This window comes from Misgurnus anguillicaudatus, chromosome 21 (assembly GCF_027580225.2).
Source record: "Misgurnus anguillicaudatus chromosome 21, ASM2758022v2, whole genome shotgun sequence".
Lineage (NCBI taxonomy): Eukaryota > Metazoa > Chordata > Actinopteri > Cypriniformes > Cobitidae > Misgurnus > Misgurnus anguillicaudatus.
In genome coordinates, this window is record NC_073357.2 from 34,087,275 (window position 1) to 34,110,885 (window position 23,611).

The window sequence follows — 23,611 nt, forward strand, 5'->3', positions numbered from 1 at the left end:
CGGGACTCACAACCACATTCTACAACAGAATTAACTCCCGCAAAATGCAGGTAGTGACAACCGAATTTACAAAAACTTTGCACAGTGTGTACATAACCGAACTGAACAACTAGTAGTTAATCAAGTGTTTAAACGTTCATCATAAACAGGACAGGTCTCTCTTCCGAAAAAATAAATGCTTAGAAGAGGAAAAAGTCTTCACGGTTCAGAAAATGACAGAAGCACAAGCGTTTGCTGCTTAGTGTTGCCAGATCTTGCACTAAAAAACAGCGAACATGAAAAATCCAATAATAAACCGAAAAAAATCTAAATGCTTTACCTCAAAGATCAAAATATTGTGACCGTCACCCTCACACGTTATTAACACCAAAAAATCGCTTCATGAACCAAAAGCCATAAACGGTTAAGCGCCAAAACGGTATTTATGTACAAAAAAAGACGAGGACATTGCAACACTGCAAGTCCGTGCGCTCCGCGCTGTGAAGCAGCCTCACAAAAGCGTAAAATACACAACGCCAAGATGGAGGTTTATTGCAAAACACAATGCTGTTATTATTTTGGTCAAAGCTGTGAGTGATAAGCACGCGAGACGGCAGAACGTTGCTATGGTTATTTCTGTGTCAATCATCACATTTTCGGGAGTGAGTCTTGTTCTGTACAGACATGAAACAAACATTTAGGGGATTCACTCCTGCATTTTAATGCGGTTGTCACTCCCGAAAGTTTGCAGTGTGTACGAGACCAATGACATGGCAGAAATTGTCCTCGTCTTAATTCATGTATAATATTGACAAATGTAGGCATGACAAAATTGCAGTTATGCTGCTTACATAATGTATCCATTTTTATTACACGGCTCTCTGGGATGCTTGATTCTGATTGGTCAGTTGAGACATTTGCAGGTTTGTTCTTTTCAAATAATAACCGCTGCAAAGATATAACGCCTAGCCGGTACTACTTGTACGAGTAAACTCGCTCCGCGCCAATAAAGATCAATAAAGATTACTGTTTGACGCCATCTTGTGACAAACACTGGACAACCACGACAAGACACAGAGAGCTTACTGAGACTGAACTTGACAAAATAGAGCATGACAGCTACGAAGCCAACACACAAAAAATACAGAATGGGCATTAAAACTTCTCAAAGACTGGCTAAAAGAGAAAAAATGGAGACAGACAAGTATGAAGCAGAGGATCTTAATAAGGTATTATGATAATTTTATGCATCTGTGCAAAGTTTCGCGGAAGGATAAAAATGTTAATTTAAAATATGCCAATAAAATGTTTCAAATTCATATTCATGTCCGTTTTTTTTCTTATGTGACAAGTAGCCGTGTAATAAGCGTCGCGTCGGGTCCTGATCACACTGTCGGGGCTTATTTTCCGATAACTACCGGCTGCCTCTAGATTATCCCTTACTTAAAGCGTAACTAAACCCCTGGTCAAAGCCTGACTCCACCCACTGACAATATTTGAAAAATGCAAGAAAAGTGGGCAGATCCCAACGGAGATGGAGGGGACGAACTAAGCTCATACCAACTGTGGTGAGATCGTAACAAGGGCGTGGTGAGCTTGAACCTGCTTACGTCACGAGTCATTTTTTGGACCCAACATCCAATAGGAAAATTAAACTGCAGTAGCCACCGTTCAACCTGAAGAGGGCAGCACTTAGACGTTTTTACACCATATATTGCAGTATTGAAACATTTTATATCTTAATGTCAAAAAACTTACTAAAATCAATGAACAGCACTAATAAAGGATCATTCTTACATATCATTAACTAAAAAAAGTTGGTTTAGGGTTTAGTTACTCTTTAATCTTAATGAGACTTAAGGAAAATTATGTAGACTAATCATTTAAGTTTAATGTCCTAATGATCAGCCTACTAATTTGTATGTCCCACAGCTGACATGGAATGTTATTAACCGGTTCGGAAACTTTATTTTTTGTTCTAACCAGTTCAGAAATGTCAATTTGAGGGTTGAATCGAAAACCGGAAACGTTAAAATAATGCTTCTGATCGGCACAAACCAGTTGGGGAAAAAATCTGATTCAAAGCCCTACTCTTTAGTTCACCCCACTACTCTACTGAAGGGTTCAAGTCAGAGGGACTGAGATAACCATGGCAGAACCTTCATTTTGTGCTCAGTGACCAATTGTATGTTTGTGTTAGATCCAAACAATGTGCCTCTAAAAAAAATGGGCCTCTATTATAAAAATTTTTTTAGGAGAGGTCAGAGTCAGGTTCAGATTTCGTTTTGGGAGAAGGCCCACAACATTAGTATATTTAACTGTGGATTACGGTTTTTTTTTCTAGTATCGTCTGATCATAGAACCTGGTCCATTTTGAAGTTTCAGTAGTGTCTGACAACTGAATATGCTGAAGTTTGTTTTAAATAAGAGCAGAGATTATATTTATATTCTTATTAAACAATAACATTTTATAAACATTATTATTGTGAATACAGCCACAGCTGCCATTCAGCCATGATTATATTCACAGGGTATGTCAATTATACTGATGATTCATAGCACTGTAAACACTGAACATCTTTTCTCATGTTAGGAAACATTTGCGCAATACTCTTTATTTTCTATATTGTAAAAGAATGAAGCATCATCATCAGCACATATAGAATGATTGGCCTGGTTGACGTACTGTACAGAAGCATATCCTTTCTCAAAGGCTACTTGTTGATTTGTGAAGTAAACTTAAGAACGTGCTGCCCCCCATCATGGAAGCTAAACTAGTAATGCCACAATATGCATAGAAGCATTTATAACAAACTGATATTTGTTTTAAAGGTTAACCGGTATATTTATAAAATTCAAGTTTGTATCATTACAATATAAAAAAGTGCATCAATATTTAAAAAAAAGACAGAGTAAATGTCCCCCTCTAGTTTTATCTAATACTAAAAAATGATACATATTGCATAAATGACTAAAAATATTGCTGTATAGTTATTTTAGGTTATTAGAGGAGGATATTTCATAAAAAACAATGCAGTAATGTCCACAACAAAAACTGTTATCCATTCAATAAATTATGACCACTGCAAAAAAAAAAAAAAATGTAGAGCTACATACTCCAGTGCCTAATATTAAATATACATACGGTCATTACAATAAAGTGAGCCAACTTATTCCACTTTCTCTTCTCTTTTATCAAAAAGAAGCACCAGAAAATATAGCCGTTTCAGACAGTCACAGCCGTTTGAGGTTTCTTTGTATATTTGCAGAATCAGACATTGGATTTGGCAGATGATCAAATGTAATGACTGAACTTTTAAAGACCATGTGAAAGTCTGGTGTTCTTAAAATTCTTTCCCCTCACAAGTCATCCTTTTGAACGCAGCTTTCAGAAGTGTTTCTCATGAATGTTTCTCTTAGAAGCACATCACGCTGTGAACATCAGGGCTTCTGAGGGGTTTGATCTGGGCTGGATGTGAGACGGAGACCCATCGACAGGGTCGGCTCAGTAAGCAGTGCAAGCACGGCGAGGGTCATTGCAGTGTTTTTTTTTCATGTTTGGACAACAAGTTGTCCAGTGCACAAAGCATATCCCTCTCCTTTCTTTCATTTCTTCATTGCCACAAGTCCTACTTTCTGTTTCAGAGAAGTGGTGTGTTGCTGTGGGTCGGTCCCTGAGAAGCAGGCCTGTCTGAATCCTCTGGAGCAGCCTGTGTTATCTTTCCTCCGCCATCTTGCCATTGACCTCGTTCTCTGCCTCCTCACGCCGTTTCTGCCTTTGGAAAAAACCCAACTAGAGGAGTAGAAATAGGAAAAAACACCAATTAAAGGACAAGTTCGGTATTTTACACGTAAAGCCCTGTTTTCAGATTGTTCACGATGAAAAAGAACGGCTTTGACTGAAATTTGGACATATGCTGCTGGACCGAGAATTTTCGGGTGTTTGTTGTATCAGCCCCCACCTCTACAATGGCTGCATAGGTGCACTGAAACAATCCTTCCTAAAATGCATTAAACTTTCGTTTACAAAGATGAAACTCACAGAGTGGTCAGGGGTGTTTACTGATATCCTCACACAAAAATCGCTGCAAAAGATGCTTTCCAACAGGTTTTATCGTAGTTTTTTTATCGGAAGAATATACAGGTGTGAGGCGTTTGGAAAAATAGGTCCACAAGTTTACAACGAATGCTAAAACACCTGTTGGAAAGTATCTTGCAGCAATTTTTGTGTGAGCATATCAGTGAACACCCCTGACCACTCAGTGAGTTTCACGTCTTTGTAAACGAAAGTTTAATGCATTTTAAGAAGGATTGTTCCAGTGCACCTATGCAGCCATTGTGAGGGTGTGGGGAGACCGAAAATTCTCGGGCCAGCATCATATGTCCAAATTTCAGTCAAAACCATTCTTTTTCATCATAAACAATCTGAAAAACTATAAACGAAAACTATAACGATGCAGATACAATGAATTGACCTTCAAGAGCACGAGCACTTAAAATGAAAGTGAAGCTCATTGCTATAACATAAGATTACCTGCAGTTGCTGTGAAAATTGACGTAATGCTTTTTAATCTATTACATTAACTAACTGTTATGCCAAAAGGTAAGAGATTACACAAACTATTAGATTCACTGTTTAGAGTTACGCGAAACGCAGCGTGTTGAGGACATCTGCAAAAGTTTTTATTACAAGCAATATTAAAGGCAAGTGATTTGCGCGAGTGCCGTGAGCGAATTAGCATAAACGTATTGTTTGGTGATGTGGACGATAATATAGTTATCATTATAGTTGTCGTTATAATGTGAACGGCCCTTCAGTGCTTGTATGATGTATGCGGATACTGTATGAACGATATAGTTATAAATATCCAGATAAATTATGGCTGGCAAAAAGGACGGATCTTTACTTAAGGCTATTGGATCTATTTGATATGGTTCCACACCAATCAAGCTCATCTTCTCTTAATACCGACGAGATGAAGCCATTTAGGCTACTGCTCCCTTCAACTCAACTCAAACGTGCGGCTAGGGGCAGGACAGATGTCATGTCAACAATATGGCCGCAGTTAGCTACTTCCGGTGTTTGCGAATAAGCCCTATACTAAAGAATGATACATACTGTATAATCGACTAAAATATTGCTGTATATTTATTTTAGGTTATTAGAGGAGGATATTGCATAAAAACAATGCAGTAATGTACACAACAATTACATTCAATTAAGTCCACTAATTAAAGTTGTACATTCTAACAACTCACAATATGACTATAAACTATAAGGGTGGGTTGCACCAACAAGGATTAGGCCTAAATCTGGTTTAAATCAAAGTTTATTTGTGACCCGCTCTGGCGAAATGAGTCGGAAGTCACAACGGTTCATTTTAAGATATGAGCTGATAATGTGGAAAAACAATGAAATTATCAAAAAAATATTTTTAGCTAATTTCAAAGAACAGACATTAAAAAAATAATCTCCCAAAGTTTCGTAGTCCAAATAATTGAGTAAAGGTGTTTAAATGACTATTAAAGTTGAAACACTGAACATTGCTTTTCTCAAATCCTCTCGTCACCTCCGAACATTTCCCGGGTATCCCCTGAAACGTCACTATCTCTTAAAATATGGTGTTACACGTTGTTTTTAGAGCCGATCAGAAATCTACATAAACGCTGATCATTTGTCAATGTGAAGCCCTGGGGCACGCGATTGGTCCAGCCATCCTTCTGTCAGACTCGCAGCACCCTGTACCCAATACTTAACTCCTTTATGAATTTGTTACACTGCTATTGTCAACTAGCCTACACAAAGATGTGATTGCACAGTCAAGCATTATTTATTTACTTGTCTCTCTGCCTCTCTCAATTTCTCTCACACACGCGAACGCACGCAACGCGCGCACACACACAAACACGCGCGCGCACACATTCTGGTTTCCATGTTTTGTGGGGACATTCCGTAGATGTAATGTTTTTTATACTGTACAAACTGTATATTCTATTCCCTTCCCCTAACTCAAACCCCAACCATCACAGAAACCTTTCTGCTACTTCACATTTTCAATAAACATCATGCTTTTTGATTTATAAGCTTGTTTCTTGGTTTACTGTAATAGCATTTATATTAATGTCTTTGGTCAAATTAAGCTGTAAAATAAAAAATGCAATGGATTTTGAAAGATATCTACAAAAAACGGGCAAAAAACTTTAAAGGCGATTTTCTCAGGTTTACAGTTGGAAAAAGAGGACAGACAACCTTAATTCAAATGTCTATATCTTTAAAACCATTCAAGGTATGGCTTTGACTAGGATATCATTTGAAAGCTCCTCTTTCCAGTGATACCAAAATCTCAATTTTGAAATTTGGGTCATTTTGCTGGATCAGGTCACATTTAATAATTCTGTTTGTCAAGTTCTCAGGGGATTTTACTTTACTTCTGCCCAAACTTGAAAAAGGCCTTGGGCATCAACAGTGTAAATGGAATCAACTCAAATGGCTTCTTCTTTAATCTTCTTTTATTTAGTTAGATTCTCATGTTCAACTCATTAGGTAAGATTTGGTATGATTAGGTAAGGTTGAAAACCTTTACAAGAAAAACAAAACACAGCAATTACTTAAAACTGCATACCAAATATACATTCATATAAATATACAAATATATATATAAATATACACAGATATAAATTTCTCCTTAACCTTACATTCATTTAACATGCAACATTATTTCAAAAAACCACATTATTACTCACATTATTATTCATATGCTACCAACATCATGCTATTACATGAGCTAACATAAGCAGTTAGAGATTAGCTACATTCACTTTAGCACTTTTACCATCAATTTGCATTTAATGTTAAATATAGAAAAATGTTAACATCAAACCGTTATCCCACCAGTAGCATCCCTGGAAATGTCCAGCAAGTAAAGTCTTTCCCTGCTTCACCATCTATCTCCAACAGCAGTTCAACATGTGCTTCACAGCTTCTCACTACATGTGCTTGAAGTTGACTACACTTCCTGCTTTTTCTGGCATGAGGACTATAAATCTCCACTTCCCTTTTCAAAATAAAAGTTTATTTATTTTTCAAAACAAAAGTCCCTTTCCATTTGCAATCCAACAGAACACCTCCCACTTGAGCTTCTGGTTCCAGAACCCAAGGAGGTCACATCACAACAAGACGCCTGACGTCTCTGTGTAGGATTGTAGCAGGGATCTTGTGGGAAAGCTTATTTGCTAATGGGGTACTCCTACTATGTTCTTCATGCGATGGCTTCTTAATCATGACTGGATAGCTGGGAAATATCCTGACATTGACGTCTCTCACGACTCCTTTCTCGTCGGGACACGTACTGATCACTCTGCCTAATTTGAACTGACCTCTTAAAGCATTCTGATCTGCAAGCCAAACAACATCTCCTACTGAAACATTCCTCTCCTTCGTATGCCACTTGCTTCTAACAAAGAGGTTTGGGCCTGCCAATTGACACCACTTCTTCCAGAACTTATTTACTTCTGACTGGATCACTCTCAGCCTTTTGTAAGGGTAACCCTCAAACTGGAAGTCTCATGGGTCTCCTCTCAAGCTTGCCCGCCCCAGCAGAAGGGAGTTTGGAGTGTTATACTCCACACAATCCTCTTGGCATTGTGCTCTCGCATCTACAGGCCTCTCATTGGCCAGATTGGCTGCCATATACACAAACGTCTGGAATTCTCCCCAGGTGAAGACTCCATTGCCACCAACATTCTGGAGTGCTCTCTTTACAGTCCGCACTGCGGCCTCGGCTGCTCCATTTCTATGAGGCAAGTCTGCAGGATGGATCTTCCAGGTCCACTTTGTGCCATGCTTGGCCACCTTTTCCTCCACTCCTGATCTTTCCAGGTACTCCAGGAACTGATACAAGTCTTCAAGGGCAGGTTTGGCCCAGATAAAGTTGGTGCCTGGGTCAGATCATATCTTGCTGGGGTGTCCCCTCAGTGACGTAAACCTCTGATAGGCTAGCAGGAATCCTTCTGCAGACATATCACTGACAATATCAGCATGAATGGCTCTGGATGCCATGCAACTGAACAAAATACCCCACACTTTTAGCCTCACTCTTTTCTTTACCTCATCTTTCACTTCATATGGCCCAAATAGATCCATGGCAGTGAACTGAAATGTACCTGAAGGTGCGGTTATTTGTTGGCATCTCTTTCCTCTCACTTTTCTTCAGATGACACAACTGTCCACTACTTTTTTGGCTATCCTTCTTCCCTTAACCACCCAGGCTTTTCTCCTCACCCTCAACAGTGTTCCTGATATACCCTCATGATTTACATTGTGTGCTTCTTGTGCAAGCAGTGTAGAAATCCATGCATCTTGAGGGAGAATGGGCACTAAAGATTTATCTTCTCTGAAGGCCTGGATTCTGCCGCCGCAGAGAAGGAGTCCATCTTTATAGTAAGAGTACTGTCAGGGAATGTTGTGTCTTCTTGAGCTGCCAAGGAAAGAGTTCTGAAGGCATACTCACAATTTTCAACATTGAAAACAAGAACTTTACAATCTCCTTTTGAGGGTGATGCCTTCCACTTTGATTGCTTTCGGATCTGATATTTCAGGCCTAGCCAGCTGTCAGCAGCCTGTCTTACCCAAGCAATGACATTTACCAGTCTGGACAAGCAGCTAAATCTCTTCACCTCCAAAAGATTTTTGACAGCTGAACCAGTAAGTGTCTTCCTCATTGCAACTTTACCCTGTCTTATTGCTGGATTCATTTCTGGTGCATCAGGGTTGACAGTCAGGTGAGTAGGTTCAGCACCATTCCTTTCAACAGAGACTTTGGTGTGTTCCTGGGAGGTGATCTTGCGGCATCTCTTCATTTGACCTCTCTTCATTACTGCTGAAAAGGCCTTCCTCTGTAGTTCCTCTGTACTAACGCTGTCCCTGGCATCAGCTACCACTTCCCTAGTTGACTTTATTGGCCATTCTTCTAATGGCTTCCTCAAAAAATCTGGCCCACTTTGCCGTGTCTTTTGCAGATCCTCCAGAGAAGCTCCCCTTGTAATGGCATCTGCTATATTCAGGTTCCCTGGGATCCAACACCAGTCTTCAACTGAGACAGACTTTTGGATTTCTCCTATCCTGTTGGCAAAGAACGTCTGGTAGCCGAAGCTATCTCGCTGAATGGCTCCCAATACTGTCTGGCTGTCAACTAGGTGAAACCAGCGCTCTATCTCCATTCAACCATGCCTCTCCACGTACTTTCTCAGTCTGGCTGCACACAGCACCACAGACCTCAGCTTTCACAGCATCTCCTTTCTGGTCCAGTGGTGTCAGCTTGGCCTTGGACTCCAGCAACCTGATCTCTATTCCTTTATCTGTTTCCCATCTAAGGTACAGAACAGCTCCGTAGGACTTTTCACTGCCATCTGAGAAGGTAATAGCCCATGGTTTCCCCTTCCAGCCTAGTGGTGTAAGGCTTCTCTGAAACTTAACTTGTCCCAGCTGTGCATACTGTTCAAACAGCTTGATGGCCTCCTCCCTAAGGCCCTTGGAAAGTGGCTTGTCCCAGGTGTTTTGGGCTAGATTTTCACTCCCTGTTTCCTAGAACGCTTTCCTAACAAGGATGGCACCTTTCTGCTTTAGTGGTGTTACCAATCCAATTGGGTCATAAAGCCCAGCAACCTGACTCAGCAGTAGTCTTCTGGTGAGAGGGTAAAAGGTGTCTTTGATCTCACCTCCTCCATCGACAGGTCTTGGCCCGTTCTCATCTTCCCTCTTCTTCTGGAGAAATTTATTGATGCCAGCATATAGAGTTTGTCTTCCTCTGCTAGATACCGAATGCCTAATGCCTTGTTGTCCTCATCTCTTATCAGTGCAAGGCGCACTGGAGCAGTGACTGAGTGGGGATTTGGTGCTACTAAATGACTCACGTACCAAACTGGTCCTCTCCAGTCCTCAATCATCTTCTTTGTAAGTCTCTTTGCAGCTCCGCACTCAACCATCTCATAAACTTGAGCAGTATAAGCAGCAAGCCACTCCGGTTCCTTCCTTTTCTCAGTTCTTAAGAAGGTGGCCTCAACTACACTTCAATTATTGGGAAGGCAAGCAGGGTCTATTATCCAAGGATACCTCGCATCCCAGTGTGGAAACTTGCTGTGTTCGTCCTCTATGATGTACGTAAGGCCATCTTTTATTATTTCGAGTTCTCTCTCCTCTGCTAAAGTCATCTCCTTTCCTCCAGGCTGACAATTCCCACAGCGACATCCACCACATTTGGGCTCGCAGGCTGCACCGATAAGTGTCTTTGTCATGAAGGGGATTTCAGCAGGGATCTCCTCATACTTGATGTCAGCTGTTTTCATAGAACGAGCAATGTGCGTTTTTGATCCATGTGCAGACATGTAAATTTTACAGTAAACCTAGATTATCTTTAATCCTGTTGCTCCATTACTTTAAACTCTGTTTTAAATCTCAGTGAGGGATTAACTTTAAACTTGCATATGAGGATGTTTAAATATATTTTTTTACAATTAAATGTCTGGCTAAATGAGCGTGGTGGCGCTATTCAAAGATGCGTTTATTATAACGTCTCAACAAAGTAAGTTTGGCGGCTCAAAAAAAAATATTAACAGCACCGGTGACAGCTACTGATGCTCATATGTGCTTCTCCTCTGTCACGAGCGCTCCAATCAGACGAAAGACAGCCTACCGGTGTATGTAGGTGATTTATAATAAAAAAATTACATTACCTTTGCTTGCATAAACTGTTTATTTCCTTTTTGAATGACAACGTCAACATTGTTGCTGTTTAATTTCACTGGAAAATTCAACATGGCGGACAAAATAAATTGCAGATAAAGGGTTTAATACAGTTTAAAGTTTTAATCTAAGATTTGTTTATCTGTGTTTAAATTTAAGTGGTGCAACACAACTAGAATTAAAATTTAACTGAGAACAACAAACCCTAGATTAGCTCTAAACTTTGCTTAATTTAATCCTTGTTGGTGCAACCCACCCTAAATCTGTTATGTCTGTTTGGTATATATATATGTCCAATTAACACATTACCTTCCAAAGTGCTAGAATGAGAAGAGAGAGAAGTAACAAGCCACCAAGCGTGCTGCCTATGATAATCCAGATAGGTACACGGTAATCCTCCTCTTTCCTAATTTCTAGGATTATCTGAAAGACACACACACACACACACATTGGAAAGGAAAATTACATTGATGCCGAAATGGCTGCACAGTTTTATCATAGTTCATTTCATAACTATAAAGTCTAATAGCTGTTTGTGGCAGGAAATCACCCATATCTATTTATTTTAGTTTTCTGGCACACCCATAGATGGCAGCACCTCACAGCATTACAGAAAAGAACTGAATTGTACTGCGGGTCCTTTCGGTCCCCTTGGCTCCAGATTCATTTATTGTGGTGAACACATAGTAGTTCAACAGAGGACTGAATGAAAGAAACTGACAGGAGATATACTGTATGTCTAATCATGTACATTAAAATATTCGCTACAGTATCTGTCAGCGTGCATACATATATACATTTATTCTTAATTTTTTCTGGAGTCAACAATGGGAGCATTTACATGAATAAATAAATGATACATAATCAATGTTTTGTTAAATAAAAATACTAAATGTCACCACATTTATTTAGCACATGCTTATATCCAAAGCGACTTCAACATTTAGTGATGGATTCAGTAAAAACATGTTGTCTAGGACGTGCTTGTATAGAGGCTGACTCACATGTCTAACTGGCCTCTCCTCATGCAAAAACATGGGGCTGGATGGGTTCAGCTCTGCCGAGGCTGTTGTCACCAGTTCGAGGGTTTTGAACTTCAGCTGTCCATGACAAAAAACAGTTTCAGACGTGAGAAAGTCCATGGAAGTGGAAAAAATAAACATTTGATCACAGTTCTACTATGACATTGAATTGATGGGGGGAGAGAGGCCATGAGAATGGTCAAAGTGAAATAAAAAATAAAATGTAAACAATGTCTGATTTAGTTGCAGAAGTGTCAAATACTATTTGACTTCTTGTCTCTAATCACTAGTTTGTGGTATCGCACTATAATGTTCCCCGGACCAAAGCATTCACAGTGCGTCACAGCATCCCTCAGGCTCATAGGCAGATGAAATGCAGTCCCCAAACATGACAGGCTTGCCATAATGTGTCAAAATGAGCTATAGCTCATTTCATCATGGCTTTGAAATGGGTACCACATCTAGATGTATTTCGTTATTCCCACTTTGCATAACTCATTAAAACAGGTTTAAGCCCTTAACATAATTGCCATTGGAATGTCATGGCTACTCACAGCATGCAGCGCATCGGTGCGAAGAGATCCGCTGATCTTCACACTGACATATCTGTAAGACGGCAGGTTGACGGTGCATTGCACTGGTATTGCCAGCGTGTTGGAGTAGTTCTGTGCCGAGGAACGAGACATTTTGATCACAAACATATTCTTTTAAAGATGAAACCTAAACTGCTGTAACGACAGTTTTTTTCCAACATGCAGATGGATTATAAAACTTCCCACATCAGACAAACGAGGACCTTCAAAACACAATGAACGTTCACGTAATTGATTGAAGATGAACCAGTTACAAAGAAAATGCTTCATTTATGGGAATATTCATTAAAGTCAAGTGGTTTTATTTAGAGAGAGTAAACCACTAAATATTTTGCACAGAGCTCCATTAAATCAAGTTTGCAATATGGGCACATTCCATATATTTGGGTTCATATCATCCCCTAAATCAAACAAATGCAGAGCCAAACAGCACAAAGCAGACTGTTAAAATCACATTGAAGATCAGATGCAAAATATAACAGGCCTGAAACATGTTGTCTGTGATATAGACACGCGACAGCCTTACCAGCTGGGATACTCGGGACAGGTCCTCCGGAGAAGCACGACTGTGTGCTACGTGCTGAGGGGGGATACAGTGACTTCCCCCAATCTTTAAAAAAGGCACAAAGCACTATTACTATATAGGCATAAATGAATAATTAGGTTTTTTAAAATGTTATGATGAGATCTGTGTGCTCCTGTGTATAGCTTAGTGGTGAAGCATTTTTATTAACAGCCCAGAAGGTCATGGGTTTGAACTTAGGGAATACACATACACTGATAAAAAATTTATAATTTGTAATGCACTGTAAATTGCTTTGGATAAATGCATACATGTAATGTAATGGAAATGGAATCTAAGGAATCTGGCATCAGGGATGGATTATGGTTGGATAAACGAAGACAAGTTGTGTCTTCTAACCTGGTCTATGTGAAAATCTGTGATTTGCAGAAGCTGATTGCCATTCTTTGTGACTTCAGGGATTGCAATGTACAGTTGCAAATCTTGGACTGGAAAATAGCCAAGGTTCTGGATCTGTTGTACGTGAGAAAAATTGTTAAAACCATTAGGGACTTTTTTTAACTCTTTCGTAATAGACAACCTGTTAGTTAACCTCACCTGAAAAGTAAAGTTAAAAGGAGGGTTGATATCACTTGGTTCCTCCAGAGAGATGTCTGGTTTTAGTTCATATCGGGTTGGGTAAAAATCCCTGAAAGGATGACAATATTGAATATTCAAATTCATACAACTACCCACAATTATTGATTAAAGGGCACATATTATGCAAAATCCACTTACAAGGTGTTTGGACATAAATGTGTGTTGGCAGTGTGTGAATACAAACACTCTACAATCAAAAAAATCCATCCTTTCCTTCTTTTTAATCCCAATTAAACCAAAGCAGTTTCATTAGACATGCAGTTTTGGTCTTCTTGTTAATGTGATGTCACACAGACAAAGCCCCGCCCACCAATTTTATCAAAAAGCTTTTTTAAATATATCTGTTAGCATGTTGTAATGTTAATACGAATAAAGATACTATTGTGCCAGACCGTATTCAAATTATACATCTATATCTATTTATTTCCCCAATCCATTGGTAGGGGAGTGAGGAGCAGTAGCTCATTTGCATTTAAAGGTACATAGATGAAAACAACACGTTTTTGCTCCCACTCAAACAAATGATCTGTGGAGTATTTTAAGCTGAAACTTCACAGACACATGGCACACCTGCGACTTAAAATGGGCATAAAATGTGTCCTTTAAAGCATCATATCAAACAATCAGAACTGTATCTCACCTTGTAAAGAGTAAATCAGCCTCATATCTCAACTTGTAGAAAATTTCATTATTGTTATCATGTAAGGCCACTTCCTCACCCTCACTGCAGAGATATACAGTAAAAACAGACATGAGAAACATCCCAGTCATCCTGTAACTCACTGAGCAATGTCACTTGACAGTGTGTATAGATAGTTTAACATTCCAATTCAAGCATTATTTGTGTTTCATAACATTCCAAACGTCAAAAAAGAGATTTTAAACCAATTTCTGTTAGAGTTTGACCACTTAGTAAAGTTAGTTTTTCAATATTAAGTACAAACTACAATATATATGATTAGCAAGTCAGTATTATAAAATGTAACATTGGCATATGCGGTAACACTTTACTTGAAGGGGTGTTCATAAGACTGACATGACACCTCCGTAAATAATGACACGTTTTATGAACATGAAGGAGATTTTATGCACATTTATGACAACTGTCATTTTTAGTGTTAAGATGACATTGTTTGAGATGTCTTTGTTATGACAACTTGACATTAACCAATACATTATAACTTGCTATGATAACTTGACATTATCAAGACAACATAACTGACCACTTTTTACCAGTGATACAAACTGAATTTGTCATTAAAATGTCATTAAGTGTTAATACTCTGTTAAATAGTTTTATAACAGCGTCATGAATATTTTTCAAAATGTTTTTATGTTTCCTCCAGGTGTTAGAGAAATAAAATCAATCATGATCCAATAATAATAATTATTATTTTTTAAATTGTATTTTATTGCATTCATCTAAAATTAAATGAAAACAGTACAATAATGAGTTAAGCCATGCAGCGTTGAGTCCATATCGCTGAAAACAAGTTTGCGGGAAAAAAAAAAACATATTGTGCAAAAACAGTTAATTACAATAATTTAATTAAATGTTTTGTTAGTTTTTTATTATATGTCAGAAAATTTCAGAACCCTCTGTTTGAGGAGGAACAAGTTCTGTTAGCTGTCAGGTTTTTTAATGTATTGTGCATATAAATAAAGTTATTTATAATCTTTTGACGTCTCTTTTGCATTTTGTTAAGGTATTTAAAATTATTTGACATAGTATAAACATTTATTGACATTTTAATGACAAGTTTGATTTGTACCACTGTAGTTGAGGTCAAGAAAAATATTCATGCTGCTGTTATAAAACTATTTAACAGAGTATTAACACTTAATGATTTTTAAATGACAGTTTAATGTAATGTTAACCCATAAAGCTAGGTAGTTTCTTAAATTTGATAATTATTCTGCTATGTCACAGTGTTTCCCAATCCTGGTCCTCGAGGCCCCCCTCTTAGAAAGTTTTAGATGTCTCCTTATTTAAAACACCTGGTTCAACTTATCAGCCTCCTTCCAAAATGGTAAACATATCTCCCTAACAAGCTGATGAGTTAAATCAGGTATGTTAAATAAGGAGGCATCTTAAACTTTCTGGGTGGGGGGCCTCGAGGACCAGGATTGGGAAACACTGTGCTATGTTTATTTTCCTAGCAGACTGAATCATTTTTAGCCTTAGACCGACACAAAAAAATTCTCACTTGGATTTAAAAATGAAACCCAAAATTGAAAAAGCTGTCATGGTGGAATGAGGAGCAGTAGCTCATTTGCATTTAAAGGTACACAGAAGTTTATGACATGTTTATGACAGATTTATGACAAGTTATGATGTATTGGTTTATGTTAAGTTGTCATAACAAAGACATCTCAAACAATGTCATCTTTGCATTAAAAATGACATAACTGAACAAAGAACAATGGCGGTTGTTATAAACATGCATACAAATCTCCTTCATGTTCATGACACGTGTCATGTCATTATTGTGAAGGTGTCATGCCAGTCTTATGAGCGACCCAACAAGTAAAGTGTTACCGCATATGCAAATATATTTCAGCTGCGATAAATGATAGCAGTGTGGTGTTACCTGGTGACCTCCAGAATGAGCCGTACGTGATCCAGCAGCACAGAGTGACTGAATTCAAATTCCAAACGAAATGTAACCTAGATAGTGACAGAGACGGAAAAATATAAATCACTTTGGTATTCTGTCAGTTCTGTAAGTTCTGTCAGTTCACCAAAAAAAGTAAAGTTCAGTCATCATTTACACAACCTCATATTTTTCTAAACCACTATGAGTTTCTTTCTTCCATTGAACACAAAAATTAACCTATTTTGATAAATGATGGTAAGTAAGCATGCAGTATCCACTGACTTCTATAGTAGGAAAAACAAATACTATGGTAGTCAATGGGTACAGTCAACCGTGTGCTTACCATCATTTATCAAAATTTCTTCTACTGTGTTCAACAGAAATAAACGCATACATGTTTAAAACAACATAAGGGCGAGTAAGTAATGACATCATTTTTATTTTTCGGTGAACTTTCCCTTTAAGTGACTGACCACTGGATGTTAGAAGCTTTCTTTCGTTGAAGGCCTCCAAAACCAACACAGAGGGTTTTAGCAAAGGATTTAGAAGTAAAGCCTGCAATAACCCAACTTTGGCTTGTGCCCTAAGGGCCTACATGTAGGAAAAAGGGACCATAACAAAACTTGAACACCCTGACCACACTAACATTACTTTACTTAATATTTTATATGCTTTATCCCAATACACCCTAAAAAGAACAAACTGTTATTTTGCAGGACAAAGAGTCATCCTTAAAAAGAAGAGTTACATAACGACGTTTCGCGTTCGACATATACTGTATATATACTGACCGTCCTTCAACGAGATGCCCAGCCGATGCCTGACCAGTGACCACCGGCGGAACCAGTTTAATTCGCTTACCCGTTCACATACCCCGATAGTATTTATATGGGCCATTCTACCGAATTGGTGCAAATTGACACTTCAAAACTTCTTGAAAAAACATGTTTTTTCCTGCAAGCTTTGTAGTCATAAACATAGTAGAACATCTAAGGAACACTAATATACTAATTGGACACTTTAGTTTCTTAGCATGTTTTTATACAGTTTCGAAATGTTTTCTCTCTCCCAGAATTTGTCACTACCGAAACACAACAACATTTGATATAAAAATTAGGTTTTTAATAGCCTATTCTGATTTTCTTTACATTAACCTTCTAAATATATTTTTAACATTTTTTTAAAGACAGTGTCATTGTTATATTGATTAGAAATATTATTTTAACAAAACTATAAGAGTGGTTCATCAAATTAAATGCATTTTGAAAGCAATATTTCTCTGTAATTGCCATACATGCACTTATACAGTTTTCAAATTCAAGGATTCATTAGTTTAAATTTTTATCTAACTAAATAAATTATGTCATCTTTTCTGATAACAAAACCTATTTTATTTTTCCAGAACATTATTTGTTTCGGTCGTGACATCAAATGTTCGGTAGTGACGACCATATTGGATTTTCCATATTTTGTGTAAAAAAAAGTAATTAGTTAGTCAAAAATGGTTGGCATTATGCAGTCAAAACATACAGCACAAAGAATATCTAACGCAACACCACATAAACGCAGAAAAAACTGAAATTACGCTGAAGAGATGGCGGATAGTTCAGACCTTGAAGGGATGCAAGATGCTGTGTTGATTTTCACATCTCTTGAGAAAAAGATGACAATGTATGTCCATATAAAACTTCAGGCCCACAGTATAAACTACAGAATTTGGTGTGTGTGCACCCATCTCCATCTGTAATGTTGGTGTACACATGTGTGCCTGTTTTTCCATTACACATTCTAACTTCTCTAAACCTCCTTAACTGATTCTCTTGTTGCTGAGTTTGACTTTTTTGAGTTTGAAGTAAAATTATTTTTTTATTTGATTTGAGGTAGGTTGAATCAATTTTCATATAAAAGAACTAGTGATAGACCAATATATCGGCCGATTTTTGCGAGCTTTATGTGTATTGCATTGGCCGATTTGTGGCTGCTGTGTTCACAGAGTTTTTTCGGCATTATTTACAGACAGAAATATAGTTTTTTAAGTTCAATTAATGTTACTTTTTTTAAATTGAGACTTATAAAAAATGACACGATGATGCCAAATTTTATAAGTAAACTGAGTGAGCAAAAGAAGTATCGGCTCAAGAAAATAGGCTCTCTCAGTCTGTCCGCTCTACTTTCATCTTTCCGTCTATGCATGTTGGTGATTCCTCTCTCTCTGTAGCTATCTCTACAAATTAACCAAAGATATTTACATTTACATTTACATTATTAGTGTGAGCCTGCCATGTCTACAACAATGACATGTCAATTTACAATGATACTGATAAGTGCTATCTGTTATGTCAATTATATAAAGCAATCAGTCAAAGTTCCGCATAATTATCGCAGAAAGTTTTCCTAGAGACCAGAGGTAGAATCATATAGCCTTCATTTATATCAATAATGAGTCAAGCTACTACTGTATGAATTAATTAAATTAATCTGGCCTAGTTCATTTTATCTTAGTTTGTAGTCCTAGTCAAATCACGTACAACATTACAGAAATTCACTGACAAATTATTTGTACTGAAAAAGAATATATGTGCAGTTGAAAGTTTCTATTTATTAATTAAAATAAAGAAATAAGTGTCATTTTGTCACTACCGAAACAATCACGTCACAACCGAAACGTCAACAAACGTTTCGGTTGTGACTGTTTCGGTAGTGATGATTTAAGCTAACTTTGATCCTACTGCTAAGATGCTAATCAGTACGTAGTTAGCTAGCACAGTTCTCGACATTGAAACATGAGTAAAACCTAAATGACCAGTAGAAAAACTAAAAAAAAAACTGAATTAATCATTGAAAATGTGTGATCGGTAGTGACATTCATAAATGTCACACACTGATTTCCAAAGTTTTGATCACATTTACTTCAAAACCATGAGACTGATCTAATCACCATGTCACCACAAGAAAGAGAGGCACAGACAAAGTTTCTGGTTCAAAATGGAGGGGAGTGGCTTAAAGCAGTATTATATTACTGACCAAACTATGCAATGTTTCGGTAGTGACGTGAAAATGCGGGACAGTGTTTTTTTACATGATTTTACATGATTTTCACTGAAAATATCCAATAAATATATTTTTGGTTTTAATTAACAAAAGTATTCAAAATGATACTTCTTAAAACAATGATAAAAAAATTTAAAAAATTATTACATATTTTTTTTCCTATGGTGAAATTCAGACCTTGGGGTTTGGGACAACCACCTCTCAATTGAAAGCACCATATAAACGATGATATTTTATATATAAAACCTGACGCTACCTCAAATATTACTTTGGGTTTTGATTGCTATTTGCTTATATTTTTTTATTATCAAACATTTTCCTACATTAATGCTTTTTAAATTAGTTTTTTGGTTCCGGGACAGCAATTTGCACGAATTCGGTAGAATGGCCCATATATATAAATATATATGTATCTCTCTCAGGGGTTTTTCTCCTCCTGGGAGTTTTCCCTCTGGACTAGCCAGGAGGGTTTTTCTCTTTGGGGGTTTTTTCATCCCCTGGAGAGTCCGCTACATTTGGCTTAACTTACTACTTTACCGTATATGTTACATTATTACTACGCTCGCTTTGCTATGCTTTTCCTACATCTATTACTGTAAAGCTGCTTTGAAACAATTAACAATTGTGAAAAGCGCTATATAAATAAAATTGAATTGAATTGAATATGCTTTTTTAATAGTGACTCAACATTAGAAAACTGAAAACTGCATCACTTTATGGAGGTTCTGCTCTAACTGTACTGTTCCACTCCTGCTTAGAGGAAATAAAAGCACTTGGACATTGTTTTAACTGTGTGGGCAAAAGTCTTCATGCTCATTTGGAGTGGCACAGAGCAGCATGGAAAATCCTTCTTGCGTTCTCTCCTCCTGAGATCCCTTTCTTTTATTCCACTTTCTCCCCATCATAATCTTTTCTGAGCTGATCCAGTATCCCAAGCGCGCAATAAAATCTCTCCGCAAGCATGTAGCCCCAACGACCACCAGGCTTCAAGTCAATGAATCAGATGTTTGTGAGAAACTGTTCACCCGATCAAAGAAGCACCAAACACGGGAGACATAACTGTGGTTTAATCCAGGCAGTATGATTGATTGACTTTGCTCTCTAAGGATGGAGAAAATGAGTGGCAGGAGTTTTTCTGTTAAATTTCTGTCTCATATTTTTGCCTAAACACAAACTTAAACACAGTGGGTCTGTAACTGATTAACAATTGAATGCGACACTAAAAGCACATCTACAACTGGTATTAAGATGCGTTTTGTTTACAAGCAGATGAAAGAGACACATTCACGTTCAAAGCTGTTTTTTTAATCCGTCGCTTCCGTCCTGATTATTTTGAGGGGAAGGTCTGTGGGTGAGTCTTTAAAACACAAGGGGAAAAAATTACGTGTTTGAGTTGACACGCACTAAATTTATGTCAGAGTCCTGCTAATTGTGTTGTTAGTAAACATGCTGCACAGTGTTTTGTACATGTATATATAAGGGCTTTCTCAGATATTTCAGCGCAATTGACGAAACAAGCTTGCGCAACTGTCATACACTTGCAAAATGAAAAAAAATGAAAGAAGAAGACAGCAACCACTTTCTTTTTATCAATGAACGCCTTAACACCGAGTTGAACACTGTCAGGACCAAAGGAAAAACATTGTGGTTGGTACATTACACATTAGATCAATATGTGAAGAGTAGGCGGTCTTTTGTGGCTGTTAGAACACATTCGACCACATGAGCGTCTACACAACAAAAGCAACCCCATTTAATGCATTTTCGACTACTGAATGTGGTGAAAATTGGATGAGCTCAAAATGTTTTACACTGAATTTACACCTGTATCTAGCGTCATCCACTTGTGAGCCAATCAAACAAAATGCATCTTAATACCATGTGTAAACAGGGCCCCTTTGTGATTTGAAGACCACTTCAAGACACATAAAACTAGGTAAGTGACAGGTCCTGACAATTTCACAGATGGATAATGTAAAGCAGTCTATAGGGATTTGGACTATGTGGTAGGGCTGTGCAAAAAAATTGCCTGTGATTCTCATGTGTGTTTCATCAGTTAAGCCGCTTCCTTGATTAGAAGTAAATTCGCCATCACCTGCTTTCAGAAGGAGCGGCATTTCCTACACAAAACCGTTATGCGGGGTTAGTTGTAACAACGACTGTTTACATTGTTGCACAAGGTTGAGCATTTTGTTTTCCCGGTATTTTTTTCACGCTGCCAAAAGACAATCTCCTGCAAATTATTGGAAATGTATAATGTTTTTCCAGAGAGTTATTGATGAACGAGTGTTTTGGTGGCATTTAAGTAAATTTTTCCGGTTTCTAAGTTGGGTGTGTAAGATACCAAATCCAATGGTATGTCTTATTAATCAGTGTCCTGTTGACTAAAGCATAGCATCATTTTGAAATATGTCTGCAACTTTTTTGGTGGGCTTGAAAATATTTTGACCCAGCGGGGTTACTTGTAACCTTACGATATGAAAAACGCTAACGTTAAGCGTAATTCTTGCCGTTGTTTTAAATAGGCTACACACGAATGATTGCTGCCTGCCTACAAAATAAATGTGCCTCTCTTATCAAAAATCGTGTCAAATGTATTTTTGTTGATATCTTTAATATTGATTAAATAAGGTCACGTCAAAGATTGAAATGATAATGAAACGAATGGCTAAAATCAGACTTTGATGCTCATTATCTCTGAAACGGTAGTATGATTATTACAGACTGGGTCACATATAAAAAAATGTTTTGTCATAATTGTGCTGCTTTTTCTTACATATTTAGACATTTGTATCAATTTATAATTGAACTATTGTGGGAAAAGGGCTGGATGAATGAATACAGTGTGGATACCTGTCTGTTATAGACAGATATATAAACAATATTCACTTCAAGTATATAGACAAAATAGTATTGAAATATTTGCCTGCAAATTTAATTTTTAGCAAGTGTTACAACTAACCCCCTGCCAGTTACAATTAACCCCACCTATGGGGTAAGTTATAACGTTTGCACTTCTGCACGTTTGGTGTAGATGTCCAAGAATGGTAAGTCCTAGAAATAAACTTCAAATGTTCATTTATAGCAGAGATGTGTGTGTGTTGCTTGTGTAAAAATATAATGAATCAAACTCAAACATTTTTTTAATGATTGAGCCAAAACCAAAACCCTACATGCAGGGAACACTGACCCTGGCTTAATCTCCCAAGGTCTAGTATTGCTGAACATGGCAATAAAATGTTTCCATTACGACTACCATGCTGCAACTATGCTGGTTGTATAAACACTGTTAAAATATGTGGTCATTGGCAACACCGTCTGAATATTTAACAGCGCATATATGACTTGAGTACGCTGCTGAAATTATGTTTTTACATTACCACTGTATTTGACCTCACTCAACTGCCTGAGAAACACATGATCACCATTTCCATCCATGAAAATATAAGATGTGAATAACACAGAACCGAAAATCAGGGATTAAAAAGACCATATTTCACTTTTATGTTTAAATAAAAGAGTCCAGTGATTGTAAATGACATTTTTCCCCTTTATCAGCAATTCAGTGTGTGACAACAGCACATTTACATCAAAACTGACTTAGCATAAATTATGTATTAAGCTGTAAATTTGTAATGATGTACAATGTAATAGTTTAACTGTTAAACAGTTGCAAAAAAAGAAACTTACCTGTGACTTTGCTCTCATAAAGGGTGCACTGATGTTGCAATGTTTCTCAAATTGTCGTCTGTTCTCATTGCGGCAGTCTATATGCATATCAGAGTTATCCTACGGCATAAGAGAAGGAGGGGTCATACAATATCACGTTATAAATCCATCATCATTTAAGAGCGTATTATCTGTCAATTACTGCTTGTTTGTTTGTTCATCTATTCTTAACATCATTCCAGGATCCATGGCTATATTCATGGCGAGAACCAGTCACTCCAAACACAAGTTGATCCATACACAATTCACCTAACCTGCATGGTTTTGGCCTGTGGGAGAAAAACGGAGTACCCGGAGCAAACCTACGCTAACACAGGCAGAACAGGCAAACTCCTCAACACCTAACCTAGCCGTGACTCACACCAGGGACCTTCATGGTGTGACGCAACAATGCTACCCCCTGAACCACTGTGCCATCCCCAATCAAAGCTTGTAATGTAACAAACAACTCAAAGTTATCAGAGTGATGTTATACCTTTACTATTAGGCTGGAGAAGCGTAGGTTTGAAGTGTAAGAGATGTTAAGCTTGGCTCCATAAGCATTCTCTCCTCTGTTTTCCAGACGTACATCCACTACCATCCTCCTCCTTGAACCTTCCACAATGCGTTCAGAAGGTTCGGCTGAACTTTGGCTCCGACACAACACGCTACCTGCACGAAACGCCTGCGCACAGAACTGCCTGTGGATCATCATCAGTGAATATGAGTTTGTGTATATGTGTAGGTGTGTGCATTTG

General features: G+C 37.8%; 1 protein-coding gene across 1 annotated transcript in view; it reads right to left on the reverse strand.

Annotated features, from left to right (window-relative positions):
• Nucleotides 1–2,799: 2,799 nt before the first annotated feature.
• The window catches only part of itga11a (integrin, alpha 11a), a 63,282-nt gene continuing 42,470 nt past the window's right edge, over nt 2,800–23,611 (reverse strand). Inside the window, exons 20-30 of the mRNA XM_055203965.2 lie at nt 23,350–23,554; nt 22,836–22,934; nt 16,089–16,165; nt 14,138–14,221; nt 13,456–13,546; nt 13,258–13,371; nt 12,862–12,945; nt 12,297–12,407; nt 11,725–11,820; nt 11,030–11,143; nt 2,800–3,772 (exon numbers count right to left, since the gene is read on the reverse strand). Of these exons, the coding sequence (XP_055059940.1) occupies nt 3,695–3,772; nt 11,030–11,143; nt 11,725–11,820; nt 12,297–12,407; nt 12,862–12,945; nt 13,258–13,371; nt 13,456–13,546; nt 14,138–14,221; nt 16,089–16,165; nt 22,836–22,934; nt 23,350–23,554 (1,153 nt within the window). The 3' untranslated portion in view covers nt 2,800–3,694. The remainder of the gene's footprint in view (nt 3,773–11,029; nt 11,144–11,724; nt 11,821–12,296; nt 12,408–12,861; nt 12,946–13,257; nt 13,372–13,455; nt 13,547–14,137; nt 14,222–16,088; nt 16,166–22,835; nt 22,935–23,349; nt 23,555–23,611) is intronic.